This window comes from Mauremys reevesii, linkage group 1 (assembly GCF_016161935.1).
Source record: "Mauremys reevesii isolate NIE-2019 linkage group 1, ASM1616193v1, whole genome shotgun sequence".
Taxonomy (NCBI): domain Eukaryota; kingdom Metazoa; phylum Chordata; order Testudines; family Geoemydidae; genus Mauremys; species Mauremys reevesii.
In genome coordinates this window covers 168,208,551-168,230,768 of record NC_052623.1, presented here as the reverse complement: position 1 = coordinate 168,230,768, position 22,218 = coordinate 168,208,551, and the positions used below count along the sequence as shown (strand labels likewise).

The following is a 22,218-nucleotide window of genomic DNA, read 5'->3' as shown; positions in this document are numbered from 1 at the left end:
TGTAGGTGGATATGTTTACAGTTGTGTAGTAACTGTAATGGAAATTACGCTCTGAAATTTAAACAATTTAGTCAAGTTTTGATATTTAAATATAAGTGTATTTTAGATGCAGGGTTTGAAGTAAGTAGCCCATTTGTTCATATACTGGTATGAAGTAATGAATTAAGAACATTTGATTGGCAATACATACATTGCTTGTTTTTCACGGACAAAGCTTATAAAATACCTGTAAAATGAGACATCCCCATTAAGAGAGACTCTCTTCTTTCTATTTTTCAAAGATAGTTACATAATGCAAGATAAGCTTATCTGATTTTGCCATCTCTAACTGGTATATGAGATGGTTTGTTTTGAAAATGTATTACGTTTTCCTCCTGTATTTTTATTAGGGGAGAGAATTACTTCAAAAAGGAGGAGAAACGTAAAAACAGAGAGAGGGAGCTGAACTTTGTTTTGTAGTTTTCATTCTTCTAAACTGTAAGCCTACATTCTATTACTTTTATAAAGTAAGGATTCATATTAATACTTGGATAACACAAGATTCTTTAACAGAATTTGAAATATATTAATGAGTTGAATGACTTTTAAAGGTTTAATTTTTGTGAAAGTCAAGTTAAAAGTAATATAGTGGTTCATTGTATGCAATATTAGCTTCAATATTGAATAATAGGATATATACATAATTTACTGATAAAATATGATAACCTAGTGCATAATGAGAGTATGAGGGAAAATGCTTAAACTTACATCTTAACATCTTGGGATAAACTGATTTTGTGAAAATTTGGATACTCCAAACACAGAGTCTTCATCAGAAAACAAACATGCCTCTTCAGCACATTTATAATTTGACTTGAAATATAGAACTAATTCAAATATGTGACCTATTGGCAGGAGCTGCATAAAGCCTTTCATTTTTATGAAGTTAAATGAAGAGACAGGGAAAGAAAATTGTAAAAACATGGATTCCTGACCTACTCGTAGCTTTTGTGAACAAACAGCACCTGCTATGTAGGTGGATGGAGACTCCATTTCATAAAGCATAGGCAGTTAATCAGAGTCTCATTGAGTTTTGATTTATGAAACCTTTCAAGAGTGTGGACACAAAACATTAAAAAGCAGTTTAAAAAAGATGCAGCACACAAATTTCCAAATCCCGTACAGGAAGCGAGTGCTCGTACCCAAGAGAGCGCATCCTGCCTTTGTACAAGCTTCAGCTATGCCCGCTATGACTGCTTGAGCCACTTCAGCGTCAAGTTTCCCACAGGCAAAATAGTCGAGGAAGAAGAGGGGCTCTGCTCCCTGAGCCAGGATGTCATTGACACACATGGCAACCAAGTCCTGGCCAATGGTGTCATGTTTCTTACACATCTGTGCAACCTGCAACAAGACAGAGAGAGACCAGCTTGTAATTTTTGCATGAATTAAAAGCACAAGATCTGAGATGTTTCCCTGACAATGGCAAGGGAAGGCACAAACGTCACGTTGTTCATGTGAATATTTTCTGAAAAGCCTATAAAATTGTCAGTTCCTTCAAATTAGGGTGTATCCTTTCTCTAAGTCGCTTATTTTTGTGGGGAGGGAGATTCTCAATGTTTTTCACAATATGGGTCACATCTTACTAGAGAGGGTCTCATGAACACTTCCCCTCCCATTGGCAACTGTTTAACATCCCTGTGGCAACTACAGCAATTGCTTACATGACATTAGAAAAGCATTTAAGAGGTTTCAGCTGTCTTTAGTGCAATGTAGCAGCTGAAAACAAGGAAGGAAGACAGTATCATGTGACCATCCAGCTCTCCCCAGACCACCAATACGTAATACACAGACCACCAGATTTCAAGAAGTGAGAGAAGCCTTTTTAGGGGGAGAGAATGAAAGATAAATAAAACTGAGCATGACTTAAAAAATGGTACAGTTCACTTCTAGAACACCTCTCATAAAAGGATCTCATAGTGCTTTGTAAACATATGCGAGTTAAGCCACACAGCACCCACCCGGTGGAGAAAGAGAATATCATTATCCCCATTTTTGTAGACTGAAGAAGTTGAGGCAAAGAGTGGTCAATGCCATAACTACCGAATTTGTGTGTCTAAAGCTTGGAGCCTAAAATCAATATCCAAGCCCCTAAATAAGAAGCCTGCTGTACTCCCAGCTCCAAACGTTACAAAAGCATAGCTAAAAATCATGTAATTTTAAAACAAATTTTGGCTGTTTATTTGCCTTCTTAGTTTTCATGCTACATTCATGTCATATTTTCAAGCTATACGCCATAACCACCAGGGCTAGAATCTTACTATAAACATAATTATCAGGATTGATATTCTCATATAATCCCTTGCCTCCAGGAGCTGGGGCTTTAAGCAAAATATCAAACAGTGTGAGACTTGTGATAAAATTGGGAGAGTTGACACTACTGAGACTGATTTCCAAGGCACTACACAACCATAGCTGCCAGGGAAGTTAACAAAGGGTGCCCACGAACTCTGGATGTGACCAAGTGACATGGCTGGATTTTAGCACGTCAGCTGCAGTGATGGAGTTAGTGTGAAATAGCAGGTACTTCACAACTACGTTTTTCTGGACCAGGCACAAGTACAAGAAACTCTTCCCCTATTTCCTAAGCAAAAGAATAAAAATGATGACCAAGTTCAAAATAGCTCTGATAAAACTGGATCACTCCATTATTAGTAGTAGTAATAGTAATGCAGTAGCACGTAGGATGCCCAATCAAAACTGGGACCCCACTGTGCTAGGCACTGCATAAATAGAGAGCAAGAGATGGTCCAGCCGTGAAAAATTTGCCATCTAAAAATGAGACAAGATACTACAGGTGGATTTAATGAACAATAAGAGTAAGAAGGGCAAGGGTTCAAAAGAAGAAGTGGGGAGAGCACAGCTTCCTAGTAATTGCCTTTTCCTGACTTGGGTAAGGAGTGCTCCCACACCGATCCTCCTCAGTTGATGAGGAGAGAGTTCCCCCTCCTGTTTCAATCTACATTAACCGCTGGATAATGGTACAAAGGGACCCTGTTAAGATTATGCAATTATACAGGGAAGGTAGATAGTGCATAATGTCATTCTGAGTCAACAGGAAAGTACGTTTTGGTGGCTTTTTTTTTTTTTTTTTTAAACTACAGTTTATTTCCACTTTCAAAATAAAAATTCACCTCAACTATGTTTATTTTTGTTACCACTCTCTATTTTCATCTTTTCCAACCGCTGATGACTTGGATATAGAAAGGGATCCTTTGATTTTAATATAAACATTTATGAAAGCACCAAGATTTGGAATATCACTCATTTACAGCTCAATGCTACATTGTTTGTGCACCTGAAACTCCCAACAGGAGTTTTGGGAAACATGGTCCCAGTCTTTAAATCTCTGAACTGGGAGCTCAGCTCCAAAAATTTATCTGGTATGAACAAGAAAACTGATGGGCACAGCAAAAACTCCAATTCATGCTGCCCAGCAGTAAGACACAGTCGTTCTGCTCCGTTGGATACAAATGTTAAAAGACTGTGGGCCAGATACTCAGCTGGAATAAATTGGTAGAGCTCCATGAATCTGACTTAAGATCTCATCTTAGGGAATGTTCATTTTTTTAAATTTAATTGGGGAGTACAAAATGCACTCAGAATAAAATGGGCCAATCAGTGGGCCAATATACAATGGCCACTATACAGTCTTATTGTTTGGCTCTGCGATTCGACAGTGTGTGTGTAAAGATGGAGGCCCTGATTCAACAAGGTATTTAAATACATGCCTAATTTTAAACATGAGCAGTCCCTGACTTCAGGGAGGAGGGATAGCTCAGTGGTTTGAGCATTGGCCTGCTAACCCTAGGGTTGTGAGTCAAAACTTGAGAGGCCCTAGGGATCTTTGGGCAAAAAATTTGTCCTGCTAGGGAGGGGGGGGGGACTTGGATGACTTCAAGGTCCTTCTTCTTCTAGGAGATTGGTATATCTCCAATTATTATTTATTTATTCAATGGGGCTTCTCACCTGCTTAAAGTCAGGCATGTACTTAGCTGAACTGGGGTCAGAAAGAGGATGCTTTTTTAAAGTATCAAATATCAGAGGGGTAGCTGTGTTAGTCTGGATCTGTAAAAGCGGCAAAGAGTTCTGTGGCACCTTATAGACTGACAAACGTATTGGAGCATGAGCTTTCGTGGGTGAATACCCACTTCGTCGGATGCATGTAGTGGAAATTTCCAGAGGCAGGTATAAATATGCAAGCAAGAATCAGGCTAGAGATAACGAGCATTCTGAACACAATAAACATCCTTGATTAATCATCTCGGCATTGATGTTTTGCTTTTAATCAGGACAATCCTTCCTGCACAGGTGTTTTCAGTTACCTTGAGTTTTGTTCCAACACCATCAGTTCCAGACACCAAGATAGGATCTTTGTAACCAGCCGCTTTCAAGTCAAAGAGACCAGCAAATCCTCCGAGCTCTGCATTGCAGCCTGCCAACCAGAAAAAAAAAAAAAAAAAGACAAAGGAATTAAACTTTTACTCCAATGGGATCCTGCCGGATCCTCCACCACTGAAGAGATTCCTTCTGAAGCCACTCAACATGACTTTAGTCAACAGAAGGGATCACAAGACTCTCTCTTCCCTTCCCTCTCCCAGCTCCCCAAAGTGCCCCTCTACAGTAGTCTCAGCCTCTGTTAAACTAGGTCCTGATCTAACCCCTATCATTGATTTCAGTTGTAAATTGGGCCCTTGGGGAACAAGAGCTGAGCTGTGGGCATAAGTTTTGATCCCACGTGTTTATGCTGTTGATAAAAACAACAAAGCAGTGTGGGCTTTTTGGGGAAGGAATGTATCAACTAATATACTATCCAATTTCCAAAGTGATATTTGAGTATAAATGAAAGCACTGAGAGTATTAAAATGCCGCAAAACATACATCTCTAAACTGTATTTAGGTTGTCTGGGCTTGACTGTTCCCTGCTCTACACCCTGTGTAAACTGCTTACACCTGCGCAAAATATGTGCAAAGTGACTGAAAACCATTACTATTCTGACTGGTCACATTTTACATCCCCTTTGCACAGAAAGTCAATGGGACTGAAGCTCTTGAGTCATTTACGCACTGTCGCAAATGTTACCCCTGGTGCCAGCGAAAGGTGCTGATTAACAGCCTAGTATACTGAAGACTTCTAACCACTCATGACCCATTCCTACAAATCATCCAAATGTACAAAACCCACTGGAACTGAGCCAAGAACTGTGGGCCCTGATCCAGCAAACCACTGATTAAAGCACATGCTTAACTTTAAATACAGGAGTAGTTCCACAATAGGCCAGTTAAGTATGTGCTTTAATTGCTTCACTGGACTTAAGCTTTGAAACACACAGAGTTCCTTATCCTTTTAGGATATATTTTTACAGTTACATAAGCCTTGTGATTGCACATTCAATAGTTAATGTAGATTATTTGTCCCTTTTTGTACTTAAAAAGCTTTCTGTAAAAGCAGATAAGAAATGGCTGTAATAGGCTGAAGCCCATTCCTCCCTGAAGAAAGTTGCCAACAGGACATTTCCCCCCCCACTGAGATGCAACACCCATTTTATGTCTCTACCAACAGTGCACTATTACTGTCAAGTACATGTATGTTTGGTTTCCAGTTGTTAAGATTAGCACACATTAAAAAAACTAACAATGAAAGGGGCAAAGCTGGAAAAAAAATGGTGGTATAACAAAGTGTGGGTCTGCAATGAATACAGACATTTTGTTAATACAGTTTATTTCAATTTTCAAATTAATTAAGGCCCTTCAAATATCTTTATATCCTTTTCACATTTACCAAAGCTGTGAATGTGAAAAGGATATAAAGATATTTGAAGGGCCTTAATTAATTTGAAAATTGAAATAAACTGTATTAACAAAATGTCTGTATTCATTGCAGACCCACTTTGTTATACCACCATTAGTGACTTGTTATGGCAAGGCAAGTTTCTGAAACCAGCACGAGGAGGGGTCTGACCTAACCAGAGTTATCTGAGGAGCACATGGGTGTCTTGTATGCAAAACTGAGGTAATTCCATGTATGATGTATGGGGAGTTTTACACTTTCAGTGAAAAGTCACAGGCGTTCAAAACATGTATTGAAGAAAAATGAATCTCTGATACTGTACTCAAACTGATAATATAACTACTTAAAAATATGAGCAGGTGGTGAGATTTTTGCTCATGTATCTTAAATTTAGGGAATAAACCCCTGTGTTGCATGAGCACCCTCAATTCTGTCGAACTCAAGGGGAGTTGAGAATGTGCTACACCTTTCAGGTAATACGTTTTATAGGGTCATTTTGACAAGTGATTCTGTATCTTTAGGGATTTCTGCATTTTGACTATCTCTTGGGTGTTTGCTCAACCTTGAATTTTCAAGGCAGGACACACAAACACGAGCATTTGCATTACTCTAAAGATCTAATTACATCTATGGTTGTCAAGAACTGAGTGAACCAGGGATAATGGTACAAATCTGAGCTTACCTGGCCTTGAGGTGGCTGCTGCTAAGGGTTTAATTTTCTGAACCAAGGTATTGCCAGCTGCGATGTCCACCCCACTGTTTTTGTAAGTCAGGCCTCTAAAAGATTGTTAAAAAAAAGTTTGAAGTAACCAATTACTAATGGCATGAATATGTTTGCCTTTTATAGTATTTACTTTCCTACATTACTGTGGTGCTCTGAGAATTAAACTATATAGAACTCGATCCTGGCCCTAATGAACTCAATGGGAGTTTTCCTAGTAGCATCATCCCTTTCATGTTTGCACAGTACTTTGCTAACGTATCGTATGCTGTAAGAATTATTAGAATAGCATGAAAGAGTTCAGCAGTAGTGACATAACATCTACTATATAACATATTTCAGACAAGCTCAGTAACTCAAAGATTGAGGCACTGCACTGGTGTTTTGAGGCTAAGCTCATGCATATGGCTGAAGATAGGAACTAAGAGTACTGTGCTGTGTGATACATGAACACTCCTAGCCGTCGTAAGGACTGCATCAGAGACCAGAACATAAGCCAACTGGCTACACACCAAGATACAATTCGCACAAAGATGACATTCAAAGGAGGGACAATGGGCTCCGTTTTGCAGACACTGGTCCATTGGCTTCAATTTGATTACTCACATGCTAAAAATTAAGCATCCGCTTAAGTTCTTTTATGGATCAAGCAAGCATGATCAGTGGCTTGCAGGAAGCTCAAAATAGCATCCCATAATGAAGGTATTACATGGATCAGCACTGCTCTATGAGAACATATCCTTCAACTTAAGGTTAGTCCTTCCTTAATGACTCGGATGGTAGCAGCACAAAACACAGTGTATCTTTTTTTTTTTAATTAATAAGCAAACTTACTTTAAAAAAGATTTCTAGCACAAGATTGCTTAAAGAATGCACATTTTTCAGGGCCCAATGTATTATGTACACACACACACACACACACCTATGTAAAAGGCACCCAATGAATATTTGGTTATAACTTGTACCCCAATTCAGTTAATGAACATATGTATAAAAATTGGAATAGCTATGTTACTAACTGAGATATAAGTTATTACCCCCATATTCACAGGAAGGACATTTTATTTTTGGGACGGTCATTGTAGTTGCTTTCAGTGCTCAGTTGTAGCAAATGTATTTAACTCAGATTGAGCAATTCGAATTCTTACACGGTCATGGGTATGGATGAGATGGCGTAATAGATATTTTAGCTCTCTAATTTTTTTGATTCAGTATTAGGTTTATTCTCAAGGCGAAGCCCAATACTGGTTGAGGAACAGAGATCTGTCAGAATGACTGCCCTCTTCCCAATGTGTCTTATTAAGAAAAATTCCCTCCAAAAAGTTGCATACACACACATTTCTGTTCAAATATACAAAAGGAGAAATGTTAAACATTTTCAGCTCCTAAATATATGCTGGGTTTTGTTTTTGTTTTTCTTAAAAAGAGAGTATTTTATTTTCAGAAAATGCTCTGGTTGCATTATGGCAGTGGTGGGCCGTAGGTTGCCCACCCCTGCATTATAGAGTGAAACATTACTGCCTGAGGATTGATCCTGCCAGGTGCTGTGCGCCTCCCCTGAGCTGCCCCCTCAGGAGCAGATGCCTCCCAGCACCTTGCAGAATAAGTTCCTAGAGACTACTGCTGCACTTTATGGGCCCAATCTTTGGTCCTTGTGACCTGTGCTCAACACAGGACCCAAGGTGGGGCAAAGGTTATTTTGCATCACCTATTTGTTCTCCCAGTACTTGGGGCTGTCTGGCACCAGTCTGGCCTCCAATTCACATTACAGCAGTCTCCGGGCCACTTGAACTTACACTAGCTCCCAAAGGGCTAACACATGAGCCGGAGATCATAAGAGCACATAGGAATTCCAGCCATACTCCCTCTCTCTCCATGCCCCCTAAGTTCAGTGCTTTACAGGGTCAGGCTCCTAGTGTCTGTTCAAGTACACTCTTTTCTCGTGTAATACAAATATTTGATTATAATTTTTACTACAGCATTTATACCAATTATATGCTTTCACATAATTAAATTATCAAATGGTGTACTGTACTCTCAGGAGAAATAAGACTAAATACAAGCACCGTTTCACATTTAGTTTATTTATTGATTATACATAAATGGCTTTACAATATACTAATCAAACAGTACTCTAGTAGCAAAATACTTTGCATAATGGTCTATTACCAAAAGTTATTATGGCTGTTAATGAACTGGGGAAGAGGAAGATTGAGAAAAAATACTCCGTGTCTGGTAACATCAATTAAAAAGTTTACAAGAGGTTCCAGACTACATCAAAAGGCAACAGCCAAGAATAGCAAGCGACAATGCTCAAAACAACCCCCTCCCCTCCCCCACCTTCCCAGTATCAAAAACCTGTGTCTCGCAGAACTATTTCAAAATAAATTACAAATTATAAGCTGGCTGTTCGTCAAAACCCAATAAAGCAATAAAGCAGGAGTTCCAAAGCTTCTTGCTCCTTTTACATACATTTTAATAACACTAAGAATGAATCCAATAAAACAATCCACTAACATTTCTCCCATAAACAGTGAGATGACTCTGTTAGAGTAATGGGGAATATGAATTTAGTGCAGGAGAAAGTTACTGTTGTAAGAGCCTTGGAAACTGAAGTCCTCCATACACAGAATAGGCATAGTACAGGCAGCAGCAGTGCAAGTTACCCTAAACTTGCTTGTCACTGTTGTTTACCACAGACCTAGAAGAATCAGCTCTAGGTTGAGAGAGTAATTCAGTTTCCAAACCCAGTCAGTTGCTGGCCTCTCTTGCTGAGATCACTACAGACATGCCAACCGTAAATTGCTACCTGCATCTGGGTACATGAGAAGCTAGCTGGAGACACCAAGTTAAGTGATCTCTTGAGTCACCCATGTCTTTTGATCACTTCAGGTAGCACTAATAATGATCAATTTCAGGCAGTGCCTTCAGATATATACCTGGAATTGCTGAGGAAAGCTATAGCCCGATAACCAATGTCCTGTCTGTAAATGGCACCCTTGAAGTGTATGGCTGCTACTCCTTTGTTGGCTTCTTCCAGTGCTGCCATCAGATCCTTCTTGACAGCCGTTACCGTAAGGACTCTTCCACCATTAGTCACTACTTTGCCATCCTTTACTGCCGTGCCTGCATGGAACACCTCCAGCCCTAGTTCTTTAGCCTTAGAAAATCCTGTAATATTTTACAATATAAATATAAAGATTCAGTCAGTCACTTAAAATACTTTGATCTATCACCTATTATTAAATATTTGTATTCCAGCAGTATCTAGGAACCCCAATCAAGGATCAAGATTGACTGTGCAGGCCCAGATAACCACTCTGGTAACTAAATACATATAAAGCAGCTAAATTCTGTGGACAGACAAATGTGTTAGCTAAATGCTCTGGGACGTGGAAGGAGGCATTTAGCCGAGACATCTGCTTACAGATTTAATTTTTAGTTGTATTTTGCATTACTCTACTCTTAGATATGACCTTGAGTGACCAAAATAGATCAGCATGTTGCTGGGTAGGTACACCCCGCCACAGGGTGTCAGGTCATGTGTGGTCCAAAAGAACAGAAAAGGCTGTACCGCAGCCAGTTAATTCTTATACTAATGACCTTTACTATGGACGTGGTAGTTTGGTGTCTAGTGGCTGGCGTCAATAGGGCGGCCCTTCTAGTCAGGGCAGCATGGCCTAATGGCCAGAGTCAGTAGAGGGCCCTTCCACTCAGGGCAATGTGGCCCAATGGCCAGAGGCAGTAAACGGCCCTTCTACAAGGAGCTGTGTGGCCTAATGGCCGGAGTCAGCGTAGTAGCCCACCTCATTGAGACTGCATGGCCTTTTGGGGGAGTGGGGAGCCACTCAGGGGTGTGTGGCACTCCAGGTAATGGGACTTGGGCCCTCCCTGCTCCTCCAAGTCCCAGCCCCGGGCTCTGTTGGAGGTGGGAGTGCTCACTACTGAGCCAGCAGGGATCCTCCTGAAACACGCTGCCTGGTTCCCCAGTTTGCTCAGCATCAAAAAGTTTACGTTCCCTGGGCTGCTTCTTACCCTTTCCCCCTCAGTTGAAGGTCCCCAGTTCCTCTGGGGTCCTCAAATGGCCAGGCTCCCACCAGTGCGGCTGCTTTTCGGGGCTCGTTGGGCAGCCTGGAGTCGGTCTGGCACTCTGCGAGCCCCGGCCCCACAGTCGGGGCCTATAGCAATTCTCTGGAAATAGCTCACAGCCTGAGTCCTTCCCCTCCAGCAGCCTGCCTAGACTGAGCTGGGCTGCTACCATTTATATGCTGGGGCTAGTGCAGGGTAGGTACGTCCCGTCACACAGCACAAAACCAACAACGGGCAGTGATGAATTTAATACTATCCTCAGGTTTCACAGCACCTCAACAGCATTCCATATTTAAAAAACATAGGAGGACCAGAAAAAGAGGATGTCATGAATGGGAAATGCTGCGATTGTTGCCACAATGCTTATAGTATGAGAGTAAAGTATCAGTTTTCCTTCCCAGTCTGAACTTTATATGAAAGGAAAGACATTCTATTTGACTAATGAAAGCTAAAAATCTAACTCTGTGTGTGTGTGTGTGTGTGTTAAAATTCAGTTGTCTCTTGCTGACGCAGAGTCATAAATTGTGTTGTTTCCAAACCTCTATATTACATAGATTAATTTGTGCAAGGCATACGGGGGAAAACTTCTTGCATAGTTACTCCTGATGTCTTTACCTGTTATTTCCAAGCCCTTGGCATAGTTTCCTGGATAACCTTCACTAGCCATGACCACAGTCATGGCTGCACTGTCTTCAGACCAAACAGGCATGGAACTAGACAGCTTTCTATTGATTGTTGCTTGTATAACTTCATACAAATCACTCTTCAATAACGGAAGAATTACCTACAAAAATGTAGACAAGTTAAAAAGACACTAAGGTTGAATTAAGTCCCAAATTTAGACTTTTTAAAAACACAGATTTTATAAAAAAGACAGTTACCTTTTCTGTAACTGCTGTTCTTTGAGATGTGTTGCTCATGTCCATTCAACTTAGATGTGCATGCTTGCCATGTGCATCGGTGCCAGAAGTTTTTCCCTCAGCAGTATTCGTAGGGGACCGGCTCTGGCACCCCCTGGAGTGGCACCCATATGCTGCAGTATATAGGGAGCTGGCGGTTCCCCCCCACACTCAGTTGGGTGCCAGTCACTTTGCCTGGAAACCAATCTGGAGCGGGATTTTAGGGACCGGTGGTGCTTGACGGATCCGCGACAGCTTGAAGCCAGCGATCTAGGTCTCGCACTTGACGAGCGGTAATGGGATGAGGAGTGGGACCAGAAGTTGGAATGGGCCTGGTATCGGAAGCACCCACACATGGTGATGCCTCCTAGGGATCAGTGACGGTTCGAGGAATGGCACCAGGAGGGACATGATCTCCTGCGCCGCCTGCAGGGCCTCTGGCGTGGATGGCATCTGGCGCCGATGGAGGCCTCTGCCACTCTCTGGTGTAGCTGGCAGGGATTGGGTTGGGCTATATCACTCCACCGGAGCTTGGGCCCGAGATCCCAACGTGGGTCAAGAGCTGCCCGGCATGGGACCTTGCTCTTATCCTTTCCCTTGCGGGAAGTTGGAGACCGGCCTTGCACTGCCTTCTTGGTTGGAGCCACGGATGGGGACTGGTGCTGGCCCATGGATGGTCCCGGTGGGGCGCTGCGTACCAAGGTCACTGTACTCGGTGCTGAGTTGGAGCACTGCTCCGGTGCTGGGGTGAGGGCCGACTCCATAAGGAGCACTCTTAAATGAATATCATGCTCCTTCTTAGTCCTTGGCTTGAAGGACTTGCAGATTGTGCACTTCTCACTAAATGTGTCCTTCACCCAAGCAATGCACACAATTGCTGTGTGGGCCACTAATGGGCATGGGCCTCTTGCAGTGATCACAGGGCTTAAAGCCTGGGGACCAGGGCATGCCCCATCCCAAGGCAAAGTTCCGTTTGGGACCTATGAAGTCTCTAACTATGGCTAAGGGATTTATTAACACTAACAGAAAACTATGTACACTATAATACAAGAGATAACTAGTTTGTATGAACGAGCAGCAATAGCACTAGCTGAAGCAGCAACAGTTCCAGCAATGTCACTAGCAGCAAGAAGGAACTGAGGGTGGGGAGAACTGGCGGTGCCCTATATAGCGCGGCACTCCAGAGAGCGCCAGAGCCAGTCCCCTACGGATACCGCTGAGGGAAAGACTTCTGGCACCACACACACCTAAGTTGAATGGACATGAGCAAGCACTCAAAGAAGAACTTAAAGCTTATCAGAGAAATTCCAAATAAATATTTTTTAACAAAGTAAACACTCCCCTGAAGTGTTTGTTACTCAAAACATTGTACACAAGAACCAGAAAATGAGACTATCTAGAGACTGAATATGAACGAGAGTGAAAGTGGCTGGTCTATTTATGTCATCCATATGGAGTGAAATGTAATTGAACAATCTGCATTAATGGTGAACTCTAAATTACTAAAAATAATAATATTTGCAAATCCTTACATTGGCTTTACTTATATGAGTGTCTGGTCACCAAAGGGAATACATATGTATCTTCTCACCAATGTGATTAAAGGGTTCACAATCTGGTCCTACATAACATTTAACCTGACAGTCTTTCTTCAAAATTTGAACACTAATATAAACTCAAATCCCTTCTAAAGACTCACTTCTTATGCAATGAAGATATACGATGCCTAGAACTGAAAATAAAGAAAGCAAGCATTAAGGTATGCCGTTCTCTAGATCATAAGCTGCATAGGTCTGGGACTCAACTTTGTAGTTTGTTCAGCACTGAAAACATTTTTGGCACATAAACACATAGTAATTAATAAATGTGGAAAAATACTAATCTATAACTGTTTTGAAGGAAATTGCTATATAAAACTTAATATCTAAACTTTCTTTTTAAATCTTAAAACAATTAGGTAATTATGCATTAGATCTTTGGCTAAGTTTTCCCTATTATAATCAGTGCAAATAAAAAAGCATGGATAAAAGTGTGATATATTTTCCATACCAACCTATTTTCAGTCACTCACCTGACATTCTGGGTCACCAAACCTGCAATTAAACTCGAGAACCTTAGGCCCATCACTGGTAAGCATTAATCCAGCATATAGCACACCTAAAATGACAAACCACATTAAAACTAGTCTAAGTGACTGTACAGGCCATTTGTTTTAAAACTGTTTATAATGAATGTTGCATTTGCAATGCTGTTATTAGGGGGCTGCCAGACCACGTTCACTCTAAACCTTAATTTCAAACAAACATCTGGGGCAAAAATTCTCCGAAATATCCTGCAGAATTTTGTCCACAATTATTTTCGTCTGCTGTTCTTTTAATCCAATCACTTGTGGGTGCAAATAATAGAATGAAGGCATGCGGTTACCTGATATGTGCAGCGAGACATAAATTCCATTACCTGCACTCATGCGTGATTACCCTGTTAACATTACAGGCACAAAAAACTGTGGACACAGTTTTGCAGACTGCATCTGAAAATGTTGCCCTTACCGTTCGTGCTCATTTGGGGGCTGATCCATCAGACTCAACAGAAAGAAGCCACTGACTTCAGTGGGCTTTGGATCAAGCCTTTGGAACCAAATCCAGCTCCCAAAGAAGTCCAAGTATTGCCATTAACTTCAGTGGGAGTTGGACTGGGCCTGTAGCAGGAGATGGGAGGAGGGAGTAAGCTATGTTTGCTGTCTGAAGACATAAACATCTAACAAAAAACAAAAGCTTTCACCTACCAATATAAGGGACACCCTCTTCTTTCATCCCATCAACTGTTTTCTGAAGAATAGTATCTCTGATTTTCAGGAGCAAATCTTTGGAAATCTAATAAAATATTATTAGTAATTAATGTATTTTTTCCTAGTGTCATACAAGTGCTTTTTTTTTTTTTTGCATTGCTTTTAAGAGCCATGCAGCAGTATTCCAGGTATCTTTCACCACTGAATTTCAACAAGACAAAGCAAATATCTCATTATCTATCTAGAAAGAGCATACAGCAGTACTGACACTATGGCTCAGATCCCACAACATTTACACACGTTTTAATGCTACACGTGCAAGTAGTCCCACTGACATAATGGAACTCCTCATTTGCATAACGTTAAGTAAGTGTGTAAATGTTTGCAGGAAGGGGAGGTCAAGATAAGTTAAGGCTGGAATGCACACAGGACATTAATGACTGAATCACTGTCAAATAAAATCAACATAGCTATGTTGTGATACAAAGTTTACGTTTGCAATGGAAGAAAGTCAGTTGACCAGAATATCCATCAAAAGTAAAGTAAAGTAAATCCAATCCCTTTGCAAACAACAGTTACCCGTCAAACAGAAACACCAAATCATAAGAGAGACATATGACAAAGGTCAATCATTCTAACTTAAATAAGAGAAAAATTGATCTTTAACCAATTGGTATGGGTGACCAGGATTTAGTAACACTAAATACCGGCACAAAATGCAATGTGGCAGAAAATGCAGACTTCCACCTTCACAATTAAAATGTAATTCAGTAAGGATGCACCACTCTTTAGTGCAAGACAATCAATCAAACCTGGTGAAACACAATCCCTTGTGTCAGACTGTCATCTCCCTCGGCTAGAAGCTCTCTCTCTCCAATCCTGTTTGCCAGGATAGGACAAATAACACACACACACACACACACACACTTTTAAAATTCAACTCCACCAAAACAGCTTCCCAATATCATATTACACCTGTGGTGCTGGGCAATAAGCTCCCATCCCTCCAGTGTTTGGGCCCTGATCTCCATCCATTAACCGTTTGTGATCCTGGGCTGGTGGCATGGGGGCAACAGTGACACCATCAGTGAAGCACAAGCACTGTAAAGAAACATGAATAGTTACATACCCAAATGTATATGACTAAAACTAGCACCACTGGAAATGGTGAATATAAACTCAGTTTTGAGGCTTATAAATCCTGATAGTAAAGCAATTAACTCCACCCCCCTAGTAATATAAAACACACATTAGCATTCTAAGCACTTCTCACCTCCTGCTCCCCCAAGAAATATCAACTTGTGCTACAGAACCCTTATATACAAGTTATTTAGTAGGAACAGCAGAATGACACTGAGGAGGCACACAGATAAGACGAGCAACTGGAATTTCCATTCCAGAGATTACTCCCGAGGAAGGGAAGCATTACATAATTCTTTTTCCTTCTCCCATGATCACAAAAAACAAACTGACTTTCAAAATGACATAGCTACCATATGCTTCCATGCTTCGTAGTGTCTTCAAAGAGCTCCCCTTGCCAGTCTCTTTTGGGAATTAAGCACTATCAATCACTGTTTGGGCAACTGCAAATATTGCTCGTTCAGGACTGCTTACAAGAACTGCTTACAAGAACCGTTTATAATTCCATTCAGAGGCAGGCAGGGTACCCTTATATCAATAAGCAAAAAGAGCCAAACAACATACATACATTATACAGACCCTACAAAATTGTATTCACCCATGATGGATTATTTTTGACAACCAAGTAAAATACTATTTTTGCTTTTTCATAAACTCTAAAGTCAGAAGGGACCATCATGATCATCTAGTCTGACCTTCTGCACTTTTCAGGCCACAGAACCTCACCCATCCACTCGTGTAATAGACCCCTAATCTCTGGCTGAGTTACTGAAGTCCTCAAAGAACTTTCAAGTAAGTTTTCATGTTCTTGTACTGAAATCCTTTGATGTCCTTTTGGCTAATTAAGAGTATCGCCTTGTACATACTTAACTTGAGAGAACCACCAGTCTAAGTTCCCCTTAGTTCCAGACCAGCAGGGCTGACAAGACAGGGGGAAGCCAGTACAAATTACCAGTGCCTGGTGGTCCGGAAGGGGGCCCGGGGCCCAGCTTCGTTGGCCCTGTTTAGTTGGTCCGCCCTTGCTGGGGGGCCCTCCAAATTTTTTTTCACCGGGGCTGGACCTGCTCTTGGCGGCCCTGCAGACCAGGTCGCTATAAAGAAGACGACCATCTGATATCTGCAGTTCTGTTTTCTTTAGGCAGGGCAGAATACTGATGTGGCCTCTGCTATGACTGGTCAATAAAGCAGTGATGGCTATTTTTCATATAGATCATATCACCCTCCAAAGCTCAAGTGTGTCTCATCTAATAGAAGCATATTTTAGTGCCGAGCGAGAAACCCAAGACCATACTTAGACTTCCTATGTTGCAGCATTAATGCAAAGTTACCATGCCATCTTTTTAGAAACTGGGCCTGAATGCTCATTTACATTAAGGCCTGATTACACCAGTCTGCCAGTGTTAAGGGGCCTTAAAGTGGGTGGAACTGAATTATATGTACATTTCAGGCTTCTCTAGACTGCCAGTATGGTGTAAAGGGGCCTCAGTATTAACAACAATTCAGGCCCTAACACTGGTTACTTGTACAGTATCTTCTAAGTAAGTTGGTATAGTAGGTCCCTAAATGTTCCTTCAGGAAGCTGTAACCCAAGCTCTGAAGAGGACGAAACGCATACTTACAGAAACCTCTTCTCCCACAAGAAGTTCTTCAACAACAACAGTTTCCCCAGCTGCTCCAAAAGCCTTATCCTGCATTAAAAATTATCTTTATTTCTTCTGTCTCCATTTCAGTCATTTCAAACAACATTCCAACCTTTGTAATCCTCCCACACCAGCAAGGAAAAATACATCTGGAACCATCTGTTTCTGTTTCCAACCTCCACGTCAGACATGTTGGCAATGTTGAATGCTTTTTTCCCCCCTCTCGCTTTTCTTAATACAGACATGCTCTTGAAAGTTTATAAACTCAACACTGATACCTCTTGGGTTACTGACTGGCAATTCCTCATATCTTTTTTGTTTTAAGTTTTGAACCAATATTATTTCAGACTGGAGCAATGATTCTCAGCCTTGTAGAGCAGAAAATCTACTTTGTTCAGAACACTTACGGAGGAAAGCGAGAACATCACTCCACGGAAATGTTTGCATGCTGACCACATACTAATGCAGTGCACTGCCAAGGCAACTTTGTGGCTCTCTGAGGCCATATCTACAAGATTACTTTTGTCAGTATAACTTATGTTGCTCAGGGGTGTGAAAAAAATTTAGCGATTATCTTCAAAAACTCATGGAAGATGGGAAAGATGCCAGAGGACTGGAAGAGGGGAAATATAGTGCCAATCTGTAAAGTGGAGAATAAGGACAACAAAAGGGGAATTACAAGCCAGTCACTTTAACTTCAGTACCCGGAAAGATAATGGAGCAAATAATCAAGAAATCAATTTGCAAACACCTAGAAGATAATAAGGTGATAAGTAACAGCCAACATGGATTTGTCCAGAACAAATCATGTCAAACCAACCTAATAGCTATCTCTGACAGGGTAACAAGCCTGGATAGGGGGAAGCAGTAGATGTGGTTATGTCTTGAATTTAGTCAGGCTTTTGATACTGTCTTGCATGACCTTCTCATAAACAAACTAGGGAAATACAACCTAGATGGCGCTATTATAAGGTGGATGTATAACTACACCTCTACCCCGCTATAACGTGGTTGTGGGGAGCCAAAAATCCCTACCGCGTTATAGCTGAAACCCTGTTATATCGGGGTAGGGGCAGCAGTGATTAAAGGAGCTCTGGGCTTCAGCTGCTGCGGGGAGCCCCAGGCCCTTTAAATCGCTGGTAGAACCCTGCTACCACAGCCCCAGGGTACGGGCAGCAGGGCTCCAGTGGTGATTTGAAGAGCTCTGGGCTCCGGCAGCTGCGCGGAACCCGGGCCCTTTAAATCGCCGGCAAGCCCCGCTGCCGCAGCCCCAGGGTAGCAGCAGCAGGGCTCCAGCAGTGATTTAAAGGGCCCGGGGCTCCCCACAGCAGCCAGAGTCCCAGACCCTTTAAAGCACTGCCCGAGCCCCGCTGCCGCAGACCCGGGGTAGCAGTGGCAGGGCTCCAGCAGTGATTTAAAGGGCCCGGGGGCTCCCCACAGCAGCCGGAGGCCCGGACCCTTTAAAGCACCGCCGGAGTCCTGCTGCTACTGCGCTATACACGAACCCGTGTTATATCGGATCGCGTTATAGCAGGGTAGAGGTGTCGTTGGAAAACCATCCCCAGAGAATAATTATCAGTTGTTCTCAGTCAAGATGGAAGGGAATATCAAGTGGGGTCCCTCAGGGATCAGTCCTGGGTCCAGTTCTGCACAGTATTTTCATCAATGATTAAGACAGTGGCATAGAGAGAGTACACTTATAAAGTTTGTGGATGATACCAAGCTGGAAAGGGTTGCAAGTACTTTGGAGGATAGGATTAAAATTCAAAATGATCTAGACAAACTGGAGAAATGGTCTGAAGAAAGAAGTATGAAATTCAATAGGACAAATGCAAAGTACTCCACTTAGGAAGGCACAGTCAATTGCACAAATTCAAAATGGGACATGACTGCCTAGGAAGGAGTACTGCGGAAAGGGATGGGTGGACAGGGGGGAAGGTTATAATGGATCACAAGCTAAATATGATTCAACAGTCTAACTCTGTTGCAAAAAAAAGTAAACATCATTCTGGGATGTATTAGCAGGAGTGTTGTAAGCAAGACACGAAGTAATTCTTCCCCTGTACTTTGTGCTGTTTAGGCCTCTGCTGGAGCATTGTGCCAATTCTGGGTGCCACACATCAGGAAAGATGTGGACAAATTACAGAAAGTTCAGAGGAGAGCAACAAAAATAATTAAAGGGCTAGAAAACATGACCTATGAGAAAAAACTGAAAAAAACAAGTTTGTTTAGTTTGGAGAAGAGCAGACAGAGTGGGGACAAGATAATAGTTTGCAAGTACATAAAAGGTTGTTGCAAGGAGGAAGGTGAAAAACTGTTCTCATTAACCTCGGAGGATAGGATAAGAAGCAATGGGCTTAAATTGTAGCAAGAGAGGTTTAGGTGGGACATTAGGAAGAACTTCCTAGCTGTCGGGTAGTTAAGCAGTGGAATAAATTGCCTAGGGAGGTTGTGAAATCTTTGTCATTGGAGGTTTTTTAAGAACAGGTTAGACAAACACCTGTCAGGAATGGTTTAAGGACTATTACTAGTCTGCCTTGAGTGCACGGGACTGGACTAGATGACCTCTCGAGGTCCCTTCCAGTCCTACACTTCTATGAGTCTATGCGCTTAGCTTTACAGGTATTCCACTGGGATTAAAGCACACATGTACAGTTAAGCATATGCTCAAGTGCTTTGCTGAATCAGCACCTACAGCTGAATCTGCATGTTCAGTTTCAAGGACCTTTTTCTTTAGTTTGCCTTAGCCAGTTTAATCATAGGAGTAGTGTTAGAGTCCTGCCAGTTCTGTAATAGCAGAGACACAAAAAGGATGGAGAAAAAGCAAATCCAAAAGGAAGCAAGTATGAAAATGGGATCTTATTGATGCCCACAGAGATTGTGCCTGGAAAGAGAATGCTTCCTGAAGGAATAAAATATTGTATTCATTCATACACATCCAAATAGCATGAGGACAGCGTGAGAAGAGAATCTCAGACAACTGGTGGATGAGGTCCTATGGCGAGAAAATCTAGGGGGAAAAGGAGTTCAGGAGAACTGGTAGTGTCTCATGGAGACAATATTAAAGACAACTGCAAACCATCCCGATGCAAAGGAAAGATAGGAAGAATAGTAAGAGGACAATATGGCTCCACCAGGAGCTCTTTAATGACCTGAAAAAATCAAAAGGACTCTTACAAAAAGTAGAAACGTAGATGAATTACCAAGGAGGAGTAAAAAAGAACAGCACAAGCATGTAGGGACAAAATCAGGAAGGGTAAGGCACAAAATAAGTTCTACTTTGCAAGGGATATACAAAGGAAAAAGTAAAGCTCCTTTAAATTCATTCAGAGCAAGAGAAAGACAAGGAAAATGTAGGTCCTCAACTTAATGGTGAGGGAGAGCTAATAATTGATGACATCAATAAGTCTGCGGTGTTTATTGCCTATTTTGCTTCAGTCTTCACTAAAAAGATTAATGGTGACCAGATACTCAACACAATTAATATTAACAAAAAGGGAAAGCCAAACCAGGGAAAGAACAGGTTAAAGAATATTTAGGTAAGTTACATGTTCAAGTCATCAGGGCCTGATGAAATTCATCCTAGGGTTATTTAAGGAACTAGCTGAAGCAATCTTGGAACAAGGTTAGCAATTATCTTTGAGAACTCATGGAAGACAGATGAGGTCCCTGAAGACTGGAGCAAGGTAAACATAGTACCCATCTTTAAAAAGGGGGACAAAGAGGACCCAGGGAAATATAGACCAGGCAGTTACCTGGAAAAAATTAACAAACAATCAATTTGTAAGCACCTAGAGAATAATAGCGTTATAAGGAACAGCCAATACAGATTTGGGAAGAACAAATCATGCCAAACCAACTTAATATCCTTCTTTGACAGAGTTAATGGCTTAATGGATAGGAGAGAAACAGTAGACATGATAGATCTTGATATTAGTAAAGCTACACAGTCCTACATGACACTCTCATAAGCAAGCCAGGGAAATGTGGTCTAGATTCAATTAGTATGAGGTGGGACCACAACTAGTTGAAAGACCATAGTCAAAGAGGAGTTATCAATGGTTTGCTGGGATGGCACATCTAGTGGGATCTTGCAGGGGTCAGTCCTGGATCTGGTACTATTCAATATTTTCATGAATGACTTTGGATAATGGAATGGAGAGTATGCTTACAAAATTTGCAGATGACAGCAAGGTGGGAGAGGGTTACAAACACTTTGGAGGACAGGATTAAAATTTAAAGTGACCCTGACAAATTGATGAATTGGTCTGAATTCAGCAAGATAAAATTCAATAAAGACAAGTGCAAAGTAATACACTTAGAAAGTAAAAATCAAAAAGTACAGAATGAGGAACTGGCTAGGTGGTACTACTGTTGAAAAGGATCTGGGGGTTATAGTGGATCACACTGAATATGAGTCAACAATGTGATGCAGCAGCAAAAAAGGCAAATATTCTGGGGTGTATTAACAGCAGTGTTGAATTTAAGACACGGGAGGTAATTCTCCCTCACTACTTGGCATTGGTGAGGCCTCAGCTAGAGTACTGTGTCCCGTTCAGGATACCACACTGTAGGAAAGATATGGACAAGTTGGAGAGAATCTGGAGACGAGCAACAAAAATTATAAAAGGTTTAGAAAAGCTGACCTATTCAGAAAGATTACAAAACTGGGCATGTTCAGTCTTGAGAAAAGAAGATTGAGGAGGGACCTGATAACAGTTTTAAAATTGTTAAGAGCTGTTATGAAGAGGACTGTGATCAACTGTTCTCCACGTCCACTGAAGGTAGAATGAGATTTAGGCTAGATATTAGTAAAATCTTTCTAAGTGTAAGGACAGTTAAGCACTGAAATAGGCTTCCAAGAGAGGTTGTGGAATCCCCATCACTGGAGGCTTCTAAGAACAGGTTGGACAAACACCTATCAGAGATGGTCTAGTTTTACTTGGTCCTGCCTTGGCATAGGGGGCTGGACTTGCTGACTTTTCAAAGCCCTTTCCAGCCCCAAATTTATATGAATCTATACGTTTGTTAGGCTAATGTATGTTCCATGTAAATCACACAAAAATGCTTTTGATGTTTTGCTGTCGTCACTAACAAACATAAAATTCTCATTC

General features: G+C 41.5%; 1 protein-coding gene across 3 annotated transcripts in view; it reads right to left on the bottom strand.

Annotated features, from left to right (window-relative positions):
- GART (phosphoribosylglycinamide formyltransferase, phosphoribosylglycinamide synthetase, phosphoribosylaminoimidazole synthetase) overlaps positions 1–22,218 on the bottom strand; it is a 61,728-nt gene that overhangs the window by 23,312 nt on the left and 16,198 nt on the right. For all 3 annotated transcript variants that reach the window (XR_005584629.1, XM_039488263.1, XM_039488271.1), the window contains 9 exons: positions 17,084–17,152; positions 15,300–15,425; positions 14,322–14,409; positions 13,608–13,693; positions 11,253–11,421; positions 9,488–9,719; positions 6,510–6,604; positions 4,362–4,471; positions 1,182–1,380 (listed from right to left, as the gene is read on the bottom strand). Coding sequence is in view for 2 of the 3 variants with exons in the window: in XM_039488263.1 (XP_039344197.1) it covers positions 1,182–1,380; positions 4,362–4,471; positions 6,510–6,604; positions 9,488–9,719; positions 11,253–11,421; positions 13,608–13,693; positions 14,322–14,409; positions 15,300–15,425; positions 17,084–17,152 (1,174 nt within the window). In the remaining variant the exon portion in view is untranslated. The remainder of the gene's footprint in view (positions 1–1,181; positions 1,381–4,361; positions 4,472–6,509; positions 6,605–9,487; positions 9,720–11,252; positions 11,422–13,607; positions 13,694–14,321; positions 14,410–15,299; positions 15,426–17,083; positions 17,153–22,218) is intronic.